Raw genomic sequence first — 22,143 nt, 5'->3', positions numbered from 1 at the left:
CAATGTCATGCGTGTCTAGTCCTTATTAGTGCAGATCGAACGCTGTCGATCATGTTGCAATGTGGCCAGTTCCCTCAAGATTACAGGTACACCTTGCTGATGAGTGCCAAGTAGCACGGAACCCGGGTCCAGGGTTGCCTGTCGACTACCTCCAACCACCATCTAATAATCGAATTTCCTTAGTAGCGTGTCTTATCATTCCTCACCAACTCCTTGACCTTGAGATGACATATTTGCACAAGTACGTAAATATACCTAGACTCACCCAGTTTTTCAGATTATTCTACAGAATTACTGATAGAGAATACATAAGACAGTAGAATTATTGATTATCCAATCTAGCTCGCTTAATTTCACTACAATACACACTAACCGACTTGGCAAATTCTTATTTTATCAAAATCAAACAAACTATTTTTTTTTTAAAAATGCAAATTACCTTGATTCATCTGTCCCTAATTTTTGTTCACCTGCTCTATATAAATTTTCTGCATCTTTACGAACAAGTTCCATATCTACTTTTAATGATTCATCTCTATCACCTTGTAATAGAGCAACACATACACGTTTAAAATGACGTGATGTATCACTTTTTACATCATTCTCTAAATCACGATTAGGGAATACTGATGAAGAGATTAAAATTCAATAAAAATAATAAAAAAGGATTTTAGGAATCAATCACTTTCTAACATGAAAGAAATTTGATGGATATTTTATTATGAAGGCTAAAATTAACTTTGATTTGAGGCTACATTTTTAGATAGTTCCATTTGGTAAAGTTTCAATGTTTAATATATACGATCAGTAGTATGTAGCTTTTAGTGGCCCGGGGATATGACTCCATTTAGATTGTATGAATGTTTGTTATCACCTATCCTTGTATACAATCATCGACTTAAATCACGTTAGTCAATAATGGAATTTAGATAAGTCAATTAATGAGAATGGCCTTTTGAATACATCTATTTTGTATGTAAAGTGAATGTAATAGAACAAAGCATTTGGTGGCCCGTTTGATCTGACTCCATTTTAGATCGTATAAATGTTTGCTATCGCCTATTCTCGTATATAATCGTCGACTTAAATCACGTTATCCAATAGCGGAATTAAATAAATCCAATAACGAGAATTGACTTGTGAATACATATATTTCGTATATGAAGCGAATGAAATAGAGCAAAGCAAAAATGACACGCAGGGAAGATGGCTGGGAAGCCAACTCCATTTTAATCAAGCGTTACTCAATATTTATAGTCAGACAAAATAAAGCTACAGACATGTGATTAATAGGATAAGAAGGGCACACAAATATACGCTCATATAAAAACAGTCTAGATTGATAAGCGAATAAATAACAAGGTCAAAATATGACTCAGGTAGAATGAATAGACTGGACTGTCCGAAAGTTAGAATAGAGTATTTGAGCTTAACATAATAACTGACACTACAAGTTAATATACAGTATATATATATCATGATATTTTGTCTTCCGTGTTAATTAAATACTGTTCTTGATGACTTTAAATAACTATCGATCACAATCAAATATCGTATACTGTTTACAATGTCAAGCGACATTTTATCAGTGAAGGAAAAAATTGCTACTATCAACATTGTACACTAGATGGAATACAATTGATTACTTGTTATATACCGATGAGAATTATGAATGGTGACTCTTGAGAACTATTTATGAACTATATATATATATATATATATATATATATATATATATATATATATATATATATATATATATATATATATAATGAGTAGGTAGCTAAATTATGCATATTCATGTTCCTCTTATTAAAAGCTTTATTTTAACCCATGGGCTATTATTATATGATTTACCGTTCTTGAGTTATGCCCAATCTATTAATTACAGTCTCCCACATTCACAGTCACTTTTGACTAAATCTTGTACAAATATTATCTTCTATTTTATGGCACGATGTGGTCTGTCTGGTTTGTATATAAGCCTAGTATATCTGAAATACATGATTGATATCGCGGAGGCTGAAATTGGTGTTCTGGATTTAACAGGCAGGAATAGACAGGAAGAATGACCGATAAAAACTGTAGATTGCTCGTACGGGTTTTATGTGTGATTGGTCCGGTCGATAATTCACAGTTCTCTACGTGGCGATATCATTACGTTATATATTAACAGGGCCACAAGTTATAACATCACTCTTTGATGGCTAATTTATTATACTTTCTTCAGTATTACGATGAGTTAGTCAAAAGAAGAATGACTCATTATTAACATCTCTGAATGCTACATGAAGCAAAAAAGATAAGTGGTGGTTCAGTGCTTCCAGATTTTTAGTGATGGTCTAACATCGATCGATTCATGATCTCAATCAAAAACTGATTATATTTGAAAATGTGAGCCACTTCGTCACAACCATATAGTTTAAATATAACACTCTCATTATGAGGCCTGAAGTTATTGCGTTCAATCATAGATGGATGTGAACTGTTAAGGGATTATATATTAGAATGACATGTCAGTACAGTACTTCTTAGTGACGAAAGCCATTTTCTAAATCATACTATAGTGAACGAGAACACAAATGGGGATAATCGGATGTATTTGAATACAAAATTACAGAACATTTCACTAAAATCTGAGAACCATACAGTAAATACTTCATTTGCAAAATGTCGATCAACTGTCTCAAACTTGAATGTTCCTTTTGGAAATGTCAATCAATCATCTTAGACTTCATTGTTCTTTCGATTCTACATCAATCAATCTCTGATCTTCATAACCTTCTACCGCCAGACATTTAACTTTCGATTGATGATACACACTACTTATATCTGTCGGCATCAGTAGCACATACCACAAAACAAATAAACATTTTTGTCTTTAACGATGTTTCATCATAACAATACTAATATAATTCAAGAGTGTTCAAACTTTTCGAAGGAAATCATAACAGATATTTTCATTTTGTGTAGAAAACAAGCTACTGATGTTAATTTTCTTTATTATAATGCATAAAATACCAGGGGTTTAATAAACCGAAGTTAAATTATGCCTTAATTTTGGTGACAGTCTAATAGATCAAATAGTAGTTCATGATATTATGCTAAGGAGTCTCACAATAGGACGAAACGTCCATCCAGTGCTTGCAAGTTTTCCATGGTTGTCTAGCTTCAATTAACTCATGATCTCAAATATTGATAAGTTAAACGTTGAGAATGAATAAATTTTATTATGAATAAAGAATATAAAATTATATATAAATCACTTACTTTTAGAATAAGTCTCTTTAATTTGCTTAATTTGTGCATTTGTTCTAGAGCATAAAATTTCAATTAAAGCATCTTCATCCGTACCAGCTCCTTTCACTGATCTACGCAGTTCACGTGAATCAAATTCAACTGGTGAATAACATAAAGCTTCCATACAATCATAAAAACTTCCACTTAATTCTGACTTAAATTTCGAGGTTAAATCTTTACCATACATTGATTTATATTTTTGTGTTATAGTTACTCGTTGTTCAGAAGATCGATGACCCATCACTTCAATTAATGATTTTCCATTAGTTCCCATTCCAGCCATAGCTTGATGTAATTGTTCACAATCTTTATCAACATCAAAATTAGCTGATGGTTTTAAAGTTGGTTCGAGCTAATCAAATGAAAATATAGAAATCCATATTGAATAAAGAACAAATTGTTATTTAAACATCTAAACATTTGATTATCAGACATTAAGACTACGAAAAACATTACATTGGACAAAGAGGACGCCCTCTTCATCTTCGCCTGTATGAACATTAATTAGCAGTCAAACGCTATGACATGTCCTCACTTATATCAAAGTACGTGGACAACTGCGGACACACATTTGACTGGAAAAATGCGAATAGAGGAAATTACAAAAACACCAGAAAATTTTTAGAAGCTTGGCACTCAGGTCAATCAGCAATCAACAAGCACATGGAAATTGATCCAAACTATCAACTGATCAGGAAAATTATGGACAGACATAGAACCAAGAATCAAACCAATAGAAGATGCAACCAAAACAAAAAAGTAAACAATGACAAATTTAAGGTCAATAATAACCAATCAACGCCGAGGTCTATAGGACAAACTGTGAGCCAGATGTGGAGAAATTCGAACACTTCACTTCTGCCTGAAGTTTTTGCTGATGATGTCGTTCAGAAGGAAGATGAAAGCTCCACGACCAAAGCATCCAGCTCAGAGAACAAAACTCCATCAAAATCATCCACCTGAGCTACAAATCTTCACCATCTCAGACATTACAAAATCATGTAGATGACGATGAATCACAACAACCATTGATGTTCAGGAAGTAAACTATTGTTATTTGGTAAGTAAAAATATTTCATGAGAATAGTATATATATAAATAAAAATTGTTGTTAAACTGAATATTTTTGCAGAGAACCTTTATTTAAAAAAGTCGTATTCTTACTAGTGACTAGTTTCTAAAAAGATTACCCAGAGCTTTGATTGGAATCTGTGGTTTCTGGGATTTATGACGATGAGACCGGGAAGGTTAGTGTCGATAACACGAATTAGTAATCGCGCTATCTCATGAATAGAATGAAGTTGGATTTGTGAACCATTGAGCCATAACGCAATGGTCTATTGGTACCTTGTTAAATGTGAAACTTAAATGTCATCTTGTTATAGTCCAAAGCCGCCAATCAGAACTCTAGGCTGGTCATACGGGTTCGCGCGTCATTGATCTGATCGATAAGTCACTGCTCTCTAATCGGCGGTCACAAGTTATAATAATTGGCGACGGGAATGGAAAAAAACCATCCAAAGTTAGTCTGTAATTGGACGAAATTCGGTCTAATTATTTCGAGCAGTCAGCATCCAGATTTGTCATCAGTGTACTTGAACGACATTGGTCACTATTCATACAGTAATTTTCATTGCCGGTGCTGATTACAGCTGCTATTTGAAAGGCAGTTGGAGTTCGTAGTCAAATTACGCACGCAGCTGCTGAATCACTCATGCTTTGGAGATGCGACGGAAATGGATGGATTAATTTCTCAATTGCACACTGAGCTGGAAAATGATTGCAGCCTCCATGAATCTTCGACAAACCGTATTTCAAACGATACAGCAGTCACTCAAGATCCGCCCAGTGGTCCAGTACTATCCATTTCAGAAACATGCCCGGTAATGGATTTAAACTCCATTATCACCGAAACAACATGTGCAGACAGTGACTTATCCAGCTCACAAACAGACGCCTTGTTAAATGTTCATAGAATTGTCGCAGTAACCGCCCATGAGACAGAAAACAAATCGAGCAGTACACTGAATGCAGCTGCTCCGAATGGATCTCATCATTCTGTGACAGAAGTTTCTGACGAATCTTATAATCAAGATTCTCTTTTACCAGAAAATAAGTCGGATGTATCAAATGATGAACAGAAACCTAACACGACTTTGATAGATGCTGATTACCTTAATGATCTATTATCTACAAATAAGGCTCCCAATAAAATTGATAACAATATCTCAGAAGATTCAAATTCTGATGACTTCGAATTAAATGGCGTTTGTCCTCACTATCTGGTCAATTTTACTGGATTCTCTGTTCAATATGTTTAAATAAAGTCAATTTAATTGTAATTTGGGTATATGAGGACCCAACATTATTTCGCGGGGGAGGATGAACTCAGAAAATTTAAAATCCGGATCCTCAAAAAAAGGGGGGTGTTATGTCCCGACAAGAATAATGAATGGTAACTTTTGGGATTTATTGATGGACCAATACTAAACGTATATTTCTATTGTATAATTATTAAGTAACTAAACTATGCATATTCATATTCTTCTTATTATAAGCTCTATTTTGACCTATAAACTATTATTATACGTCTTACCATTCTTGAGTTATACCCAGTATATTAATTACTACCTCCCTCATTTACAGCCACATCTGGCTAATTCTTGTACAAATGTTGTTTCATATTTTATTGGTACGTTGTAGTCTGTTTGATTGGTATATAAACTCAGTATGTTTGAAATATAGTGATTCATATCGCAGAGGCTCGGATTGGTGTTCTGGACTTAACTGGCTGGGCTAGGCGGAAAGCAGGGCCAATCAGAACTCTAGGCTGCTCATACGGGTTTACGCATCATTGATTCGATCGATAAGTCACTGCTCTCTAATCGGCGGTCACAAGTTATAACACACATGTTTGCACTCTTTGAATGTTTATAAATTCAAACTGTCGAAGTACTTCAAATTAGAACGGGATGGATGTATAAAGATTCCTAGTTTTTAATAATTCTCCGACCAATAACAGTCCTTGATGAAATTTACCTTTGAAATATATGAATTAATACATTATATTTAACAAAAACCTACTGGGTATTCTTCCACATCACGGTACTGATCATGTGTAGATATATCAACAGAACCCGACTTAGTATCTTCAGTATTATCGTCTTTTTGACTTGTCTACATGATTAAAAAATATTCACAAATAAAAACAACATTCTTTTAGCTTAATTTATGATCTAGATAAGAATAGTTCTTGAAAATGCTTACCGAAAACTTCTTAGATGATTGGATTAAAATTTATCAATAGAAAAACTGACCTATAACTGGAGAATTTTCATTCCAGGAAGTCGTAGTAATTGCCGCTTATTGCTCTGATGCTTTACTAAGTATAAACTCTTTACTTCAGTTGCTCTATTTTTAGACTGTTAATACACCACGTAAATTCGATTTCTTTAAATCTCTAATCAGAACACCTTAAGTCAAGATGATTGGTCATAAATTCTGTATCAGTTTCACTGATAAATGATGTTATTATACTCAATCAAAGAGAACAATTATGCAATGATTATATTTTCAGTACAAAATGGATTGGGAAACACTGGAAAAGCCTCCTTTTGTTTTAGGCAATTTTGTAAAGTTTGCCGATTTTTCAGTTTAAATTGTGAACTAATCTTAGACAGATCACTGATGACTGCCAGGAAGCATTGGACAGTTATTTTTTTCCTAGGATGAGACTCTTCAGATGTGCGCGGGAAACCGCATTCTTAACCTCTGGATCGTTAAGCCCGCACTCAATGTTGTTCACATCTAACATGTACACCATTGAACACTGACTTAGGGACTGGGATCGTGGGTGCGCACTGCTGGGGAGTCCCCTGGTTCTTAATGGCTGTCTAGCTAAGCGCAGTTCGTGATTTAAAAAATGGTAATTACACGTATTCATCGCTGAATACTTTTCTGAATGATCCGTTGCTATTCTTTGATTGTTAAATCCAACAACATTATGAATACCCACTTTTAATCCGAATTTAAGTATTTAAAATCAAACTACTACTGGAAAAATTCATTCACCACAAAGTTTCATTTCACATCAACATTCTAAGTTTGCCGATGCATCAAGGTAATTTTGATACATTACATTTTATAACTCCCATTTAAACATTAAAATTAAAACACTAAGTTCAGCGAAGGGATCTCTTTTTTCAACGAATTTATTATCAAGCTGTACAATCGTATATTTATATATGAAAGAACTATTGTTACGCTGTACTTTTAATGTCTAGTTCACTTTCAAGAATGAAATATATAGACAAAGGGGTGGGATCGCAATGGGGTCTTCATTAGGTTTAACAACCCCACCTCGGAATTGAACTTTTAACTCATTTGAAAAATAACTGCTGACTTAGATCCCTAACTAGCAGCCATGAAAACTAAGTTAGTGCATTTTTTGAACACATCATGAACAAATATTTTTAAACAATATTACACGTTATATGGTTTCAATATCTTCTATTATTTTACCTTCGTATTGACTTACAAATAAATAACTAACCTTTTCTGGTGAATAAGGAATATTTTCTTTGTTAAGGGAACTTGGTCTGTTAGGTGTTGGTGTTTTAAGCGGTCCCATTGATTTATTTTGATTTGATTTTTTTCCTGAATCTTGAGAATCTCTATGGGGTTTTTTAGTTTTAATTGGTTTATCAAGATGGATTGTTAATAAGTAGCTATCTTCATTTTCATCGAAATCTGCAGAGATTACCTGAAAGGTGTGTGTGTCAGTGTGAGAGAGAATGAAAAAATAGATGTCAATATGCGTCATTTATGAGAGACTTTATTACATACAGTTTCCAAAAGTATCTTAGAATGTTTAGTAAATAATTTGTTAAGAAACTCAGATTATAATGGACAACGGATAATTGATATTCACCCAACCGAAGATAATCAATAAAAAGAGGTAGGATAGGATTATCACTTAAGTAAGACAAAGTAAAATGCATAACTTCGAAATACAAAAAATCAATAGGACACCAAACCATAATCAAGATGAACATATAAAGAGAGGTATTAATAGCAGTGAATGCGATGGAAATATCGGATTGGGGTTAGTAGTAAGAAAAATGAAAGCTCAAAATTTACAAAGTAAAATTCTATTAGTTTAGGTAAACAATGAAGGTTTATGGGTGGGGGATTTGTGAGGATTGTTGAAGTTTGTAGTTTGCATCAAGAATCGACCTTAGTTAAACAATCGCTGTAACTCGCGAATCCCAGTACTAATAATAATCATATTTCCACTAGTAACTAATTTTTAGGGGTAATTCCTGAAGTTTTGACGAGAAGTTATGGCTACTGGAGTTCAGTAATGTCGGTAGTGAGACACTTAATCACCAATAGCATTAGATGATGGTTGACTGAAGTTAAAAACATAAGTCATTAAACATTGACTCGATGACCTGAAGAATAAGTGGTTGCTGCGAGGCATAAATATCCTGGGTTCAATTCTTAGCAGTGTCGTGCATGTATACTACTGAGTAGTTCCATAGTAAGATGAAACAGCTGCCTAGTGCTTCCTGGTTTTCACCCTGTCCATGATGTAAAACTACAAAATAACTAAATGATCATTACATTGGTTGTTAATTGAAGATATTATTTCATCATCTTTAGACTATTCTATAATAAGACGAATGCTCTAAAAGTGCAAATTTGCGGTTAACCTTAGATTTTCATCGTATAGTTATTAAAAACTTGGATTATTGTACTCTTATTTGCCCTAGTTGTAAAATTCTAATTTGATGCATAAACTGTTGTTTTGAGTTATTGTAAATTAATTGTGAGCCAACTAATTAGTTCTTTTTCACTTATGGTATAATTGTGCCCATATTATATTTTCTTATTTATGTTGGTGTGTGATATCTAAACTTTTGTCTATTATCACATTACCATTGTCTTCAGTGAGTCACTATCTCACAACAGACGCGGTTGAACTCCACTGGCCACGGCTTCTCACTACAACTCCAGGAAATACCTCTTGAAGCCAGTCACTGTTGAGTACATAATGGTCTGGATGCACACTGCTGAAAAGTCCCATACTAGTACGAAACGGCCGTCCAGTGCTTCCAGGTTTTCCATTGTGATCTAGCTTTAATTGGCTCATGAACTCAACCATTAAATTATTATCATATTAGTTTAAGTTATGGGTTGGACTGTGTTATAATTTCTCTTATTTCGACCCAGCTACAGTTACTGCTTAGTAATCTTGGATACTACTTCACTCGACAAGTCCCCAAATCAGAACATGGTTAAACAGGAACGTTATTATATTTCAAATCAAAAGGTTGGATTGAAGTAAGAATGACAATAAAAGCAACATTAGCATATTAATAGTTCTTACATGAGAAAATTCTGGAGTCTTCTCCAAGTACCCACTAGCTGTAATTGGATAAGTAATAACCAATCAGAGTGTTCCAACATAATTCCGCACGGAACATGCTTTAATCCAATTTTTATCCAACTAAAAAAACTGTATAGTCAAGTTATCAATAGACCCAAACTATTGATCTCTTGATCAAAAGAACATCACTGAAATACTGGCTACTAAAGATCATTGGTCTTATACAGGTAAGTTGGAGTAATACTTGATCTATAAATTATGTAACCACTTATGTAATTATAGCTCGTTCACAAAGGCTTTAACATAATACAAGAATCTTGTTTTAACCCATGACATCAAAATGTATATTTAGTAATATGAACTTATAGTGATTATCTTTTCAATATAATATAATGTAATAATAATAATAATATAATGAATTCAACAACTTACATTACCAATTTTAGCTTGTGATAAAAGTCCTGCAAATACCTTATCTCGTTTTATGTATTCAATTAAATGATATTTTACATGTTCAATTTGTTCATTTATATTACCCATTCCTTGACTTATTGTTGATAATGATTGATTTATAGAATTAACAGAATCATTTTGTTTTGGTGTCATTTTCTCTGTTACTTGTTTCATAAGTTCTCGAACTTCTGTCACAGTCATATGACGTGTTTGATCAATACACTAAAGAAATGAATTAAGTAAACTGGATGGAGATTAATATTTCATGTTGACTAAAACATATTATGTTAAAACTTATAATATCCACTTGGTATTATTTACTTGAATCTTCCTATTGGTGTTTAGAACTGCAATAGATCAATCTCCTATTGGCATATGTTCATACTTTGTGTATTGCCTCGATATTACCTTAATTTACTAGCATTATAAGCAAAGATGGATAGTTGCAATACTCACAGTGTGCACATATTCCTTTAAGAGACTGATAGATTGCAGTGAAAAACATCAATGGGAAGATCCAAGTAAACAATACCAAGTGAATTTCAACTTTACCCCATTGCACAAGCAAGTGGCTAACAAGGATCAGTAGCTGAATGGATAACGCGATAGTGTTTGAAGCGAACGGTACTGGGTTTGAGTCTCGGAGTGAACATCAACTCCGCGATGTAGTTACATCCAGCTGACGAGTCCCAAATAGGACAAAACGCGCGTCCTGGATTTCACCGCCAGCTACTATTCATTTTTGCTTATTATGTCGTACACTTTCTCATTTGTGTATTTCAATTCAATATAAATTCACAGTGATTTATTTGTGCTTGCAAGGAAATGCTTACTAGAACCCTAACAGTCAATGAATAATTTAGTGATTAGCTTGATTTTGGAAAGTAGTGGATAAAGCATTGAAGTCTGGAGTAGTAGATGCTTTATTCGACTCTCAATGCCAATATTTACATATGGACACAAGTACATTCACGGGAAGGATCCAAACAGAAAGAAGCATAAACCTTGGATTCCACCTGGAGTCACAAATGAAGTATATTAGATGGCTTTCGATTTGAAATTTTAAACAAAAGAAGTAGAAAATCTTATGGGTATACATAAAATAAAAAGGTTAAAATAAAAACCTAAGTTTATCTCAATTGGGTACTTTGAACTGTCTAAAACATATCACCTAAGTCATCACCATAAGACATGTAGCAATTTTTAAGCAGTAATAAAATCATGGGTCAAATGTTAAAGCAAGGGAGGATGTACCCTTTTATAAGTGCCCATATTTATATAACTATTCAAACCTAACCACCATCATCAACAATGTATCAGGAGAGTGCACTTCATTGGGACCGATTGCTTTTAACACCTTCCCTCTGTAGAAGAGGCACTATTTCTAATGCTGAATATATATGAGAAACAACTATATGCTATTTTGAATTCATTCCCGAACCTAAAATTGACATTTGTTAGTCTCCAATCTGTCTACCTGAAATGATAGATCATTAGGAATACAGTAATGCTAACGATAAAGTGCTGCAGTTTCAATAAGTAATTTCTGTCAGATTTCACGTTTAATGTCATTCCATGCATTGATATTATTTTATCTTATCTGTTTCTTTTAATCTGCATCTTTCATTTGAATTTTTACATCACCAACTGATTGTAGCTTGGCAACTACAGATAACAAATAACATCTAGACACCAGTCTCATCCAAGTTCCGGACTCAATAGCAGAACATCCACGACCACGCGAGGGGTGGAATACAGGATCTTCATGTCCTAGCGAGAGCTTAATCTTTAAACTAATGAGCTGAGATTTAATAGCTTATAGTTTTTAACTTTATTTAGTTCTCTATATCAAGCGACAGTCACCCATTCTCACTGATAATCCTTGTCTCATACCGGATATGGTTGAATTGTACTGTATTTCATATTATTTTGCTTTTCATTCGAGTTAATAATATTATTGCCACGTTTGAAACTATCACGAGTTCACTTAATCTGCGAACGAGAACAAAGACTCAGTGATCGAAGACCAGTAAGCTAGCTTGTTGATGAGTCCCAGTCCCGCTAACTAGAGGGAGAAATCTAAGCTTGGAATGGGAAGTATATTCTGCAAAACAGCCAGAAACGAGCGATAACAACAAACACAATTCAAAACGTATATATACAGTGCAAAAACGTCCTTGGGGAGAATTACCAAATAGCATACTAAAAGACGCAATGGACCAATAGCATTTGAGATATTTCCCAGGGGGAGATACGACATGAAGGTGACAAGAGATTCGAATTGTCTAAATAAAATTACAAAATTAGGTTCTTTCCCAAGTGAGTTCTGGAAATCTAACGTCCCCAACAATCATTTATTCACCTCTTGTTTTTTTTTAAATACTATCCTGATATGAGGTCAAGTAACATGAACCAATAAACTTCCTAGTCAAACCTCATATTGATTATAACCAACGACAAAGTTTATTCTTTATACAAACTGTTACACAGCATTCTCTTATATTCTGTTTGCTTAAATTCATACCAAAATATTAAACAATTATCAGATCTAAAGTTTTATGAGCCATAAACTTCAGTCTAGTGTTTATTGTTTTACTAAACAACTGAAGAAAAAAAATGCTGTATATGTATTAAGGAAGGAATATTTGTGTTAAGAAGATGCGACAAAACGTGGATATGAAACTTGGATAATTACTCCCTTGGAAAGGATAAGTTTTTAAATTCATGACGAATGTTTGTCAACAGCAGTTTTTTATAGTCTCAATAATAATCACTCATCATTGAACTTATTAATTGTTGCTTTCTTTTATTGTTTATAAATTACAACCAGTTGATTATAAATCTGTTACTCAGCTCCTTATAGATGTCGTAGTTATGTATTTATTGAAATTTATTATTTGGGGTAAATTGTGGTCTTATGTTTCACAATTAATCATATAAGTTATAATAATAATAATAATGAAAGAACTTGAGAAAACTTATCTGGCCATTTAGAGTTTTGACTAGATGTTTGGGAATGGAAGAAAATGTTGAGTGATTTATCAATTATGTAACTAGAACAGTAATGAAGTCAGTGTATCCAGTAATTTCAATCGGCTAAGGTAAAAGACAATAGTTTCCTTGCATAAATAATACAATTTATGTCACTTGTCCTTATAGTTCAAGACAATCAGTTCGCTAAATGAACAGTATTTTATTTACTGTTAAACTGAAAACTAGAGTAATTGCTTTTATCAGTGAATATGACATTGAATGTTCAAGACTATAACCTATGGACAAACCAATCAGATGTGAGCTAGTAAATCTTGAATTCTGGTGAAAAATCCATTCATCCATATGACTATACGGCACTGTCAGTTATTGAAAACTCTAGCTCTCTGAATCCTAATCCTCATTCCTCACATTAATTTACAATCCTCTTTTAACCTAAGTCAATGGGTGAATATTCTCAAGGTCACCTCAGAGTTGATCAAAAGTTGTCCATAAATTATAGTCTCTCCGTATTTACACTTTAACTCAATGTTAAATAGATTGGAACATTTGACAAACTAAAGTAACTTATTAGGGTAATAACCAAGTCTCATTTTTTTAAACATTCTGTTAATTTAATAGTTTTCATGAGTCGATTAAAGTTAGACCACCATGGAAAATCTGGAAGCATTAAATGGCCGTTTCGTCCTAGTATGAGACTCCTCAGCAGTTCGACTCTGTTAATTGCTTGAAATAATGCCTACTTCTTTTCTGAACTTTTGTACAATTTTTGATTCCCATTTTAACATTATCTCTTTAATTCAACATTCTGTTTTATTATATGAATTCTAATCTGGTTTACTATCCGCTCAAAAGTTCTGTTTAAGTTTTCTTTATCAAAATTCATGTAAACAATCAATATCTATAAGGAAACTATAGTAACCTATTCAAAACAGATTTACTAAGAATAATAATGATAAACACCTTAGTTTTCTTTCTTTTTTTTAACTTACTTGTGTAAGATGATTTGCTATTGCGCTTAATTGTTGTGGACTTACAAAATTTTCCATATTTATTGATGGTTGTGTAGACCAATATGGTATTGTATTATTATTAAGCATTGGATATGAACCAGAAATATTACTTGAATTCGGTGTACGTATATCCCAATTCAAACCTGGCATTTGACCCCATAGATTAATTTGTGTACCTGAATGATTTGTCGCTGCAAAACCTTGATCTGCATTTCCTTGAAGAGAAAAAAATATAATAAAATTCTTTATAGTAAAAAGATCATTTGTGATCATAATCAATTACATAATCTATCCATAGAATTTAATAAAACTTTGTATTTTGACACTGCTTGCATCATTCAACCAAATTCTTGTATTATATCCTTAATAAACTAATGCTCATTATTATAAATAATCTGAAACACGATGAGGAACTGAGAAAAATTGTATTGTACTTATTATGAGATTTAATTGTGTTGTAAAGAAGTCCCACACAAAGACGAAATCGTTATCTATTATCTTTCTTTGTTTTCAGTCATTATCTAATTGAAATTAGTTTCTAATCAAAAACTTCAAATTAAACCATTTTCATAACAATTTACAATAATGACCCATAATTTATCACAGTAAATGCCATTAAGTTTTGATATTTCACCAATCTATATTTACATTAAAGTTTATTATCTATCGTCTTATTATCAAAGTTGGAAGGATAGTTAGTTAATATGCAAAAAAAGATTCATATGTATACATAGATGTTTAAAAAATTTTAATTTTACTAGTTAAATTCGTGAGTCGATTGAAGCTAGACCATCATTGAAAACCTGGAAACACTGGAAGGCCGTTTTGTTCTTATGTGGGACTTCCCAGCAGTGCGCAATCATGATCCCACCCGTGGAATTCGAGCCAAGGACCTTCGATCTTGCGCCCGAACGTTTAGCCTCTAGACCATTGAACTGACACCCGATGGTGCTAATGTCTAATTTCAACCAGTCCACGAAATTGAACCACTGTTGACTATTATCTTCAGTGAGTCACTTCCTAACAACAAACACGGTTGAACTCCATTGGTCACGGCTTCTCACTAGAATTCCAGGAAATACATCTTGAAGCCAGTCACTAGTGAGCACATGATGATTATTATCAGAAGGCAGGATTCGTGGAGATTGTAGTAATTTTGATAGTTGAATTCATGAGTCAATTAAAGTTAGATCACCATGGAGCGGGATCGTGGGTGCATACTTCTGAGGAGTCTCATACTAGAACGAAACATCCGTCCAGTGCTTCCAGATTTTTCATGATAGCCTAGCTTTAATCGACTAATGAATTCAACTTTAAAATTACTACAATCTTCACAAAACCCCTTTCCGATAAAATTCTGATTGTTTATCATATTGATTCTTGTTAATACTACTATGAACTAAAATTGCGCACAATTTAGTCAAATTGTTGTCAGGATATGTGAACACTAAACGTTATAATCTGAATTTATATGTACACAGAATAATCCAGATACCATATGTTGACCATTTGTAAAGCATATGTACTAAGGATAAGAAAAAAATATGAGATAATGATGTCAACCAGTAACTTAACTTACTACGCATAAAGTTTTCAATTACATCATCTGTGTAGTCATCATTTTGCTAGTAAAATACAACAACAAAAAATAAATTAGTTATAGGACAGAAGGTTTGCAAAGAGTGTTGAATTTCATAGTTAACATCACTGACTGACATTAGACAATTAGTAAAAACCAGGAAACAATGAACATCCACTAACCCGTTGGGTATAGAACCCAGGATCTCTTAACCTCATGGTAAAGGCTTAACCGTCAGATCACTCATCCACCTTCAAATGATTTACATGTCTAGCCCCAATCAGAACATAACAGTTCAATGGTCTAAATGTCAAGCACACGTCACAAGATCTGCACATCTTGAGTACAATCCCAGGTGGGCTCATGGATATACACCGCTTAAAAGTCCCATACTAGAACAAAATAGCCGTCCATTGTTTCCTAGTTTTGACTGATTGTTTAAGTAAGGTCAGTCAGTGATGTGCATTGTGAATTAGTCATAATTGAAAAATACAACTTACTTTTCGTATTATAGCTGGACTATAAACATTACCATTTACACCATCGTTATCATCATCATAATTATCAAGCATTTCCAAAGCATCACTTGATAAATTTTCTTCATCACTTTCCATGCCGGTAGGTTTATCTCCATTGTGAAGCCGTTTATCTTTATTACCACTATCTATAACTCTAAATTTTCGTGTGACAGTATGACTTTCCACATTTGTTACACTAAGATGAAATATAAGTAAAATGAATAGAAAGAAATAGAGATAAAATATAGGATGATGTAATCTTTGATAAACTTGTTTCTTTATACAGATTTCATCTATATGATAGATGTTCTGAATTTCAGTAAGTAATCTTAAGTATTTTTCTTATAGATAAAGGTAATTATATTACATTTCAATCCTGAAATCAGTATCTTTGATTTGTTGACTATGCACTAGTTTATTAGTTAACCAAATGAAATGTTACAACTCAAAGAAATCAGACATACCTGACTACTTTGGGACGTTAATTCTTATTTCGCTGGTTGAAATGAGTCAATTGAAGCTAGACCAACATGGAAAACCTGGAAGCACTGGACGGTCGTTTCGTCCTGGTATGGGACTCCTCAGCAGTGCGTATCCACGATCCCGCACCCTGCGACATCCAAACCCAGGACCTATCAGTCTCGCGCCAGATGCCTAACCAACTAGACCACTGCGCACTGCTGAGGAGCCCCATACCAGGACGAGACGGCCGTCTAGTGCTTCCAGGTTTTCCATAGTGGTCTAGCTTCAATTGACTCATGATTTCAACCAGTTAAATTTCTAAAATCTCTACAAAACCCCTTTTGTTAATTCTTATTCTCAATCAAAAATTTATTATTCAATTTATAACTCTGTAAAAAGAATATTATGCAGACAAGCAATAACTTTAATCCCAGTAATCATAGTTAAATACCCTACTGATTATGTACTTTAGAATTTGTTTGATTAAGATTTGATTGTATCCCGTGATTAAAATCACTAATTGGACCACCTAACTCAATCTTGTAATTTAATCAATCATTTAAACTATCATAATAGCTAGTAGATGTAATCAAAAACGTTTAGCAAACTCGTTGTTTATGAGTGATTATAAATACACATTCAAAGGCAATTAATTCTCTCGCAAAAATAATTGGACACTTATCTGTGTCAGACGGAATGCCCAATAATAACTACAATTTTAACTTATATGATTTTAAAAGTAGATTTATAAATACACAAGACAAAAGTCATGCCTAACAGTCAGGTTCTAACTTCATTGGTTGATGAATTAACTATAAGGACATCTATATAATAATTTTGTGGATGTTTCAAGTAACATTATTAGTGTTTATTATTGTTTGGTATTATACTTGTCGGGTGTTTTGGCTTTTGGAGGAAATTAAGCCGCAGATTTTGCATTATTAACGTATCTCATCTGAACACTCCTATCTGTGTCATAGATCACATTATTTCGTACTGAAAAATACACGCCTGCGGTCATAATCACGTAGTATATGCTTCTAGTTTACAAAACAGGCTGATTTCAGCTAAACAACCACTGAAAATCAGAAATCATTGGACAAGTGAGTGAAAAATATAGTTGCCATTGGTAATATGTCTTATGCCCGGTGGTGGCTGAACTCCACCTATTACGGCTTTCCACTAGACCTTTGGAAATGCTTCTCAAAGTTAGTCACTAGTGAGCACAGCTCTCAAGCTTCTAAACATTTGTGTTTTGGCGGTATGATCATCTTATATTGAGTATATTAAATAATCACTTTATGATGGATTCGGTACATAATAAAGGAACAGTTTTGATATCTTTGTTTTGCAAATACGTCAATTTTTTGGATTAAGCCAAATGATTACCTGTGAACAGCTATTGCTTTAACAACTCTTTTACCAGGACGAAGGGCGAATGGAGCTTTATACACAAAAGTCACTTCACGACCATCAACTTTTCTCTTCCATGGGTTAGGATTTTTTCCATTTGTTGTGAAATATAGTCGTGCGTTTGGTGTATCTATAATAACGGTTTTTATGTGAAGAGTCAAGAAAAAAACAAGAATGGTCATGAGTTCATAAAATTTATCAAGTGTTTAGTTAAAATTTAACACAAATTTCGCAACAGTATCTTGCAAACCAAATTTTAAAATCTATCGAATAAATGCAATTACAGTTGTAATAAAGCTGAAGTGGGAGGATTTATAATTTATTATACCACAGATTTAAGGACAATAAACGGTTAATTTATCAGTGAAGTTACTTTTTTAAGTAACCTGAATTTAAACAAACTATATACTAGTGATCTAATCAAGATATCAACAATCGTTAACTATGTAGTTTAACATAATGGGTTTGAATGCTCACTATAAAAAATGGCATAAGTCAATAAGAAAAATAACTAAAAAACTGACTGATATCGACCGATGAGAACTTTTTTATCAGTGTCAGCATGAAATCGTGGATGATGATTGTAAAATTAAGGTAATATGACTTCAAATTAGTTCCCCTGGTGCACTTGAATGTATTCATTATCTTCCCCTAAAAACTGAGCTTGATGTCATTTTATATCCCTTATTGTATGATACCAGTAATTCATTTTGAAATAGGTTTATCATTATCAAGTTCAACTCTACAGTTGATATTTTACTTTCAACACTTCTCACCCTCCTAACTCTTCTTCAGTGGGCCAAAACGAGTTATAGAAACTTTCATTAGTAAATGTTTGTACAAAGTTCTATGAATAGCGGACTAAAATGCGTTTAAATTACCGAACATTGTTCTGTCACTATACTTTATTGATTATAAGAGTTTTGTCGTTTAATTTCGTAAACCGTAATATGCATTTAATCAAAGCGTTTTACAACCAAGCCTTCTTGAAATCTAAACCAGAGTTTGCAAAATACCTCAAGTTCTAATCAAATTAATATAAATATAACTATCAAGCACCGTTTATTTATTTTGAAATAATCACGAAGTCCGGTTGATTCAGGGCTGTAGTTTCGCCTGATATTACTGACTTTCAAACACGTAGAAACATATCGTTATCCACAATCTAACTAATAATTTTATTACCTGATACAATTTCAATAAACGTTTGGGTATCAATCCAACCTTGTAATGTTTCTTTATCTTCTGACTTTAATGGTATAATTTTTGGTGCTGCAATACCCCCAGTTATTGGCATTTTCTGTAAGGATTAAGCAATTTATGAGTATTAGTCAGAAATATTAAAATTCAACTTAGTGAAAGAAAATTAACGGGAACAAAAACCAAGCAGATAAAAATAATTATATAAATGGCAGTAAATACTCAACATGAAAATATGGCTCAGGAGAAATGTGTGGGGAAGTACAATCAGGTAAATATCTTAATAAGACCGACGGTTTAAAGAATAACAATGAATTTGATCTTCATCGTCATCAGTCTTTAATCATACCATATGAGATCCCCGTCCACTAAGTACTAGAATGTTCAACACCTCAACATCCGAAGTCCTCAACACAGTTCGGATAAACAGTCAGTGCTTTCTTGAAGTAATTGGACATCTTGTTCAATGTAAAAAGTTAGACTCACTGAAGACAGAGCGTGCTTTTACTCCTAGATAATAAGTTCGTGATAAAGTTACTACAGCCTTAATTTTATCCCTCTTCAGTACTTACCGGTCATATCCAAAATAATAGCAACAAGAAGCTGCGGATTTGCTACTTACTCAGATATTTGAAAACGATGTATCTACATCAAGAGAAAGCCTGTGTCAAGACACACATGAAAATGACAATCAAAAAATCCATTTTCAAGACGTCCATCATGGGTTATTTATCCCTTAGACAATTTTGCTCCATCCTTAAGTTGTTACTTTGATGACAATAAATGGGAGCAACTATCCTTGATTTTTCAAAAACCACTGGAGTGTGATATTTTAGACAGACAATACGCTGAGTTTATGCCTCACAAATTACATGCAAACGTTTATCCGGTGTTTTGAATAGTCCTTTTTTTATAAAAAAATACGTGAAAGTAAAGCCATAGAAGACTAAAACCAGACGATGTCTGACCGACTACAACACTCTATTGAGTAGTATAATTTATCTTTGACGCTACAAATTTAAGACGTTTCTCATCAATTTCCATGCTTTCCAAGTATGAAAGTTTTACGTACCTTCATTTGGGAAATAACATCTTCGCCCATACTATCAGTTAGTTTTATTCTTAGATTATCATCGGAATATTTGTAAATAAAGTAATTTTTATAAAGCGGTGTGCTGTTGCTGAGGCCAGGTATATTATATATTACTTTTGATTTGTGAGAAATTGCTGATCTTTTTAGATATGTTTGCTGCTATGATTTTTTTAGTCTTTGACTATAAATTCAGGCGTCCGCCGTAATGGCTTTAAGAAGTACCCTGTGATGCAGAAAAACATCAGTAATAAGACATAGCAACAAGAATCCTGAATATTTCCCGTTTGTCAGATTGTGGTGTGCGCTACTGATGTCGACTGATATAAGTAATATGCATCAACCAAAAGTCAAATAAGTGGCGGCAGAAAGTTAGGAAGATCAAAGAAAAGAGAACGAGAACAAAGAATGATTGATGTAGAATCGAAAGAACAATGAAATCTGAGACGATTGGCTGATACTTTGCAAATGGGGTATTTTATGTATAGCTTTCAGGTTGTGCTAAGACATTTGTTCACTGCAATATGCGTGTCGTCTGACCTTACGTACAATTATAGTCAAGTATTTCGAGTGAGAAAATGACACCTGATTGGTTGTTCAGAACCCAAGTCTCAAGTTTTGTCACAATATAAAATAGTGATTAAATCTCGTTCTGTATCAGTTACTCCCCCATTGTACTAATAATTGGCTTAAGCGATTGATATACATAAAGTGCTTAGTTAATATCAATTAAAATAGGAAATCTAGTTGACTTTAACGTGATAAACAGTCACATGTGTTTCATAACCTTGACCTAAAAGCATCTGGTATCTATCAAGTAATCATTCACTAAAAAACTAAACCTCACAGAGTTTTTTGGTCTGAGAGGAGAGCGTTTATGAATATCGTCCACTACTATTTATTTATTAAAAGTGTTCAAATTTGAACACTAGTACCTGACTATTTCAATGCACAAGTAGCTGCAACTCTAAGCCTCTGATGGGTTCATATCTCGCCTAAACGTGTCTCGTATGCTGTGAGAGTGCACGACAGTGAGTGAAAGGATCTAGGAATTAAAAGAATGCAGAAAAGAGTGAGCAAATGACTTAGTTAATACATAAATTTCACTTACATTTAGGCATAAAACCAAAACAAAACAGTAACAAACTATGCTCCCGTGAGACTATGACAATCTGACAATCGGAACTAAAAGTTTATATCGTAACGCTACGATTGAGTTACATAGCCAAACATCAAACGGTTGGTTACTTACAAGGTCACCAAATCACTATACGAGCAATTGTTAAGAAAAATAAAACAAAAGATATGAGAACAATATGTTTTTCATCACCACTTCTAGAGTCTCCTACTTTAAACTCTAAATTATTTTATACACTGATTGTTTGAACAATAGAGTTCATTCCCCTCGCTTAAATACAAAACACAAGAGATTTCCATCTGACAAACTAAATTTACGGCTTAAATACTTTGGAAGACGCATCTAAATTTACAAGTATTTAAGAGAGTTGAAAATTGATAAGGGCAGCAATCCCCGTTATACGAAGGAAACGCCAATGTGAGTTGGAATCTCTCAAGATTTTTTTAAAGTTAAAGTAAGCAGTAATAACCCCAAACATACCATAGTTATAAGCTTAGTTTCAGAGAATTTATAGTCATTGAAGCAAAACTGACCAGTAAATCACCCTCAGAAGTAGAAGTATATCTGCTAATGAAGATTGATCACCAAACGTGGA

At 33.4% G+C, this 22,143-nt stretch overlaps 1 protein-coding gene across 3 annotated transcripts in view; it reads right to left on the bottom strand.

Annotated features, from left to right (window-relative positions):
• ANXA6_3 (Annexin A6) overlaps positions 1-21,662 on the bottom strand; it is a gene marked incomplete at both ends in the record, with an annotated part of 30,504 nt that extends 8,842 nt beyond the window's left edge. The window contains 11 exons of one of the 3 annotated variants that reach the window (XM_051216256.1): positions 440-626; positions 3,271-3,652; positions 6,385-6,477; positions 7,853-8,062; positions 10,124-10,366; positions 14,128-14,363; positions 15,728-15,773; positions 16,228-16,441; positions 18,097-18,250; positions 19,306-19,420; positions 21,522-21,662. In XM_051216256.1, the coding sequence (XP_051066827.1) occupies positions 440-626; positions 3,271-3,652; positions 6,385-6,477; positions 7,853-8,062; positions 10,124-10,366; positions 14,128-14,363; positions 15,728-15,773; positions 16,228-16,441; positions 18,097-18,250; positions 19,306-19,417 (1,877 nt within the window). Of the gene's footprint in view, positions 1-439; positions 627-3,270; positions 3,653-6,384; positions 6,478-7,852; positions 8,063-10,123; positions 10,702-14,127; positions 14,364-15,727; positions 15,774-16,227; positions 16,442-18,096; positions 18,251-19,305; positions 19,421-21,521 lie in introns of those variants that run through there. The other 2 variants (XM_035732916.2, XM_051216257.1) reach the window with 2 other exon arrangements.
• Positions 21,663-22,143: the final 481 nt, after the last annotated feature.

Source organism: Schistosoma haematobium, chromosome 4 (genome assembly GCF_000699445.3).
Source record: "Schistosoma haematobium chromosome 4, whole genome shotgun sequence".
NCBI lineage: Eukaryota > Metazoa > Platyhelminthes > Trematoda > Strigeidida > Schistosomatidae > Schistosoma > Schistosoma haematobium.
The sequence above is the reverse complement of the archived record's forward strand: the minus strand, read 5'-3'. Positions and strand labels throughout refer to the sequence as shown.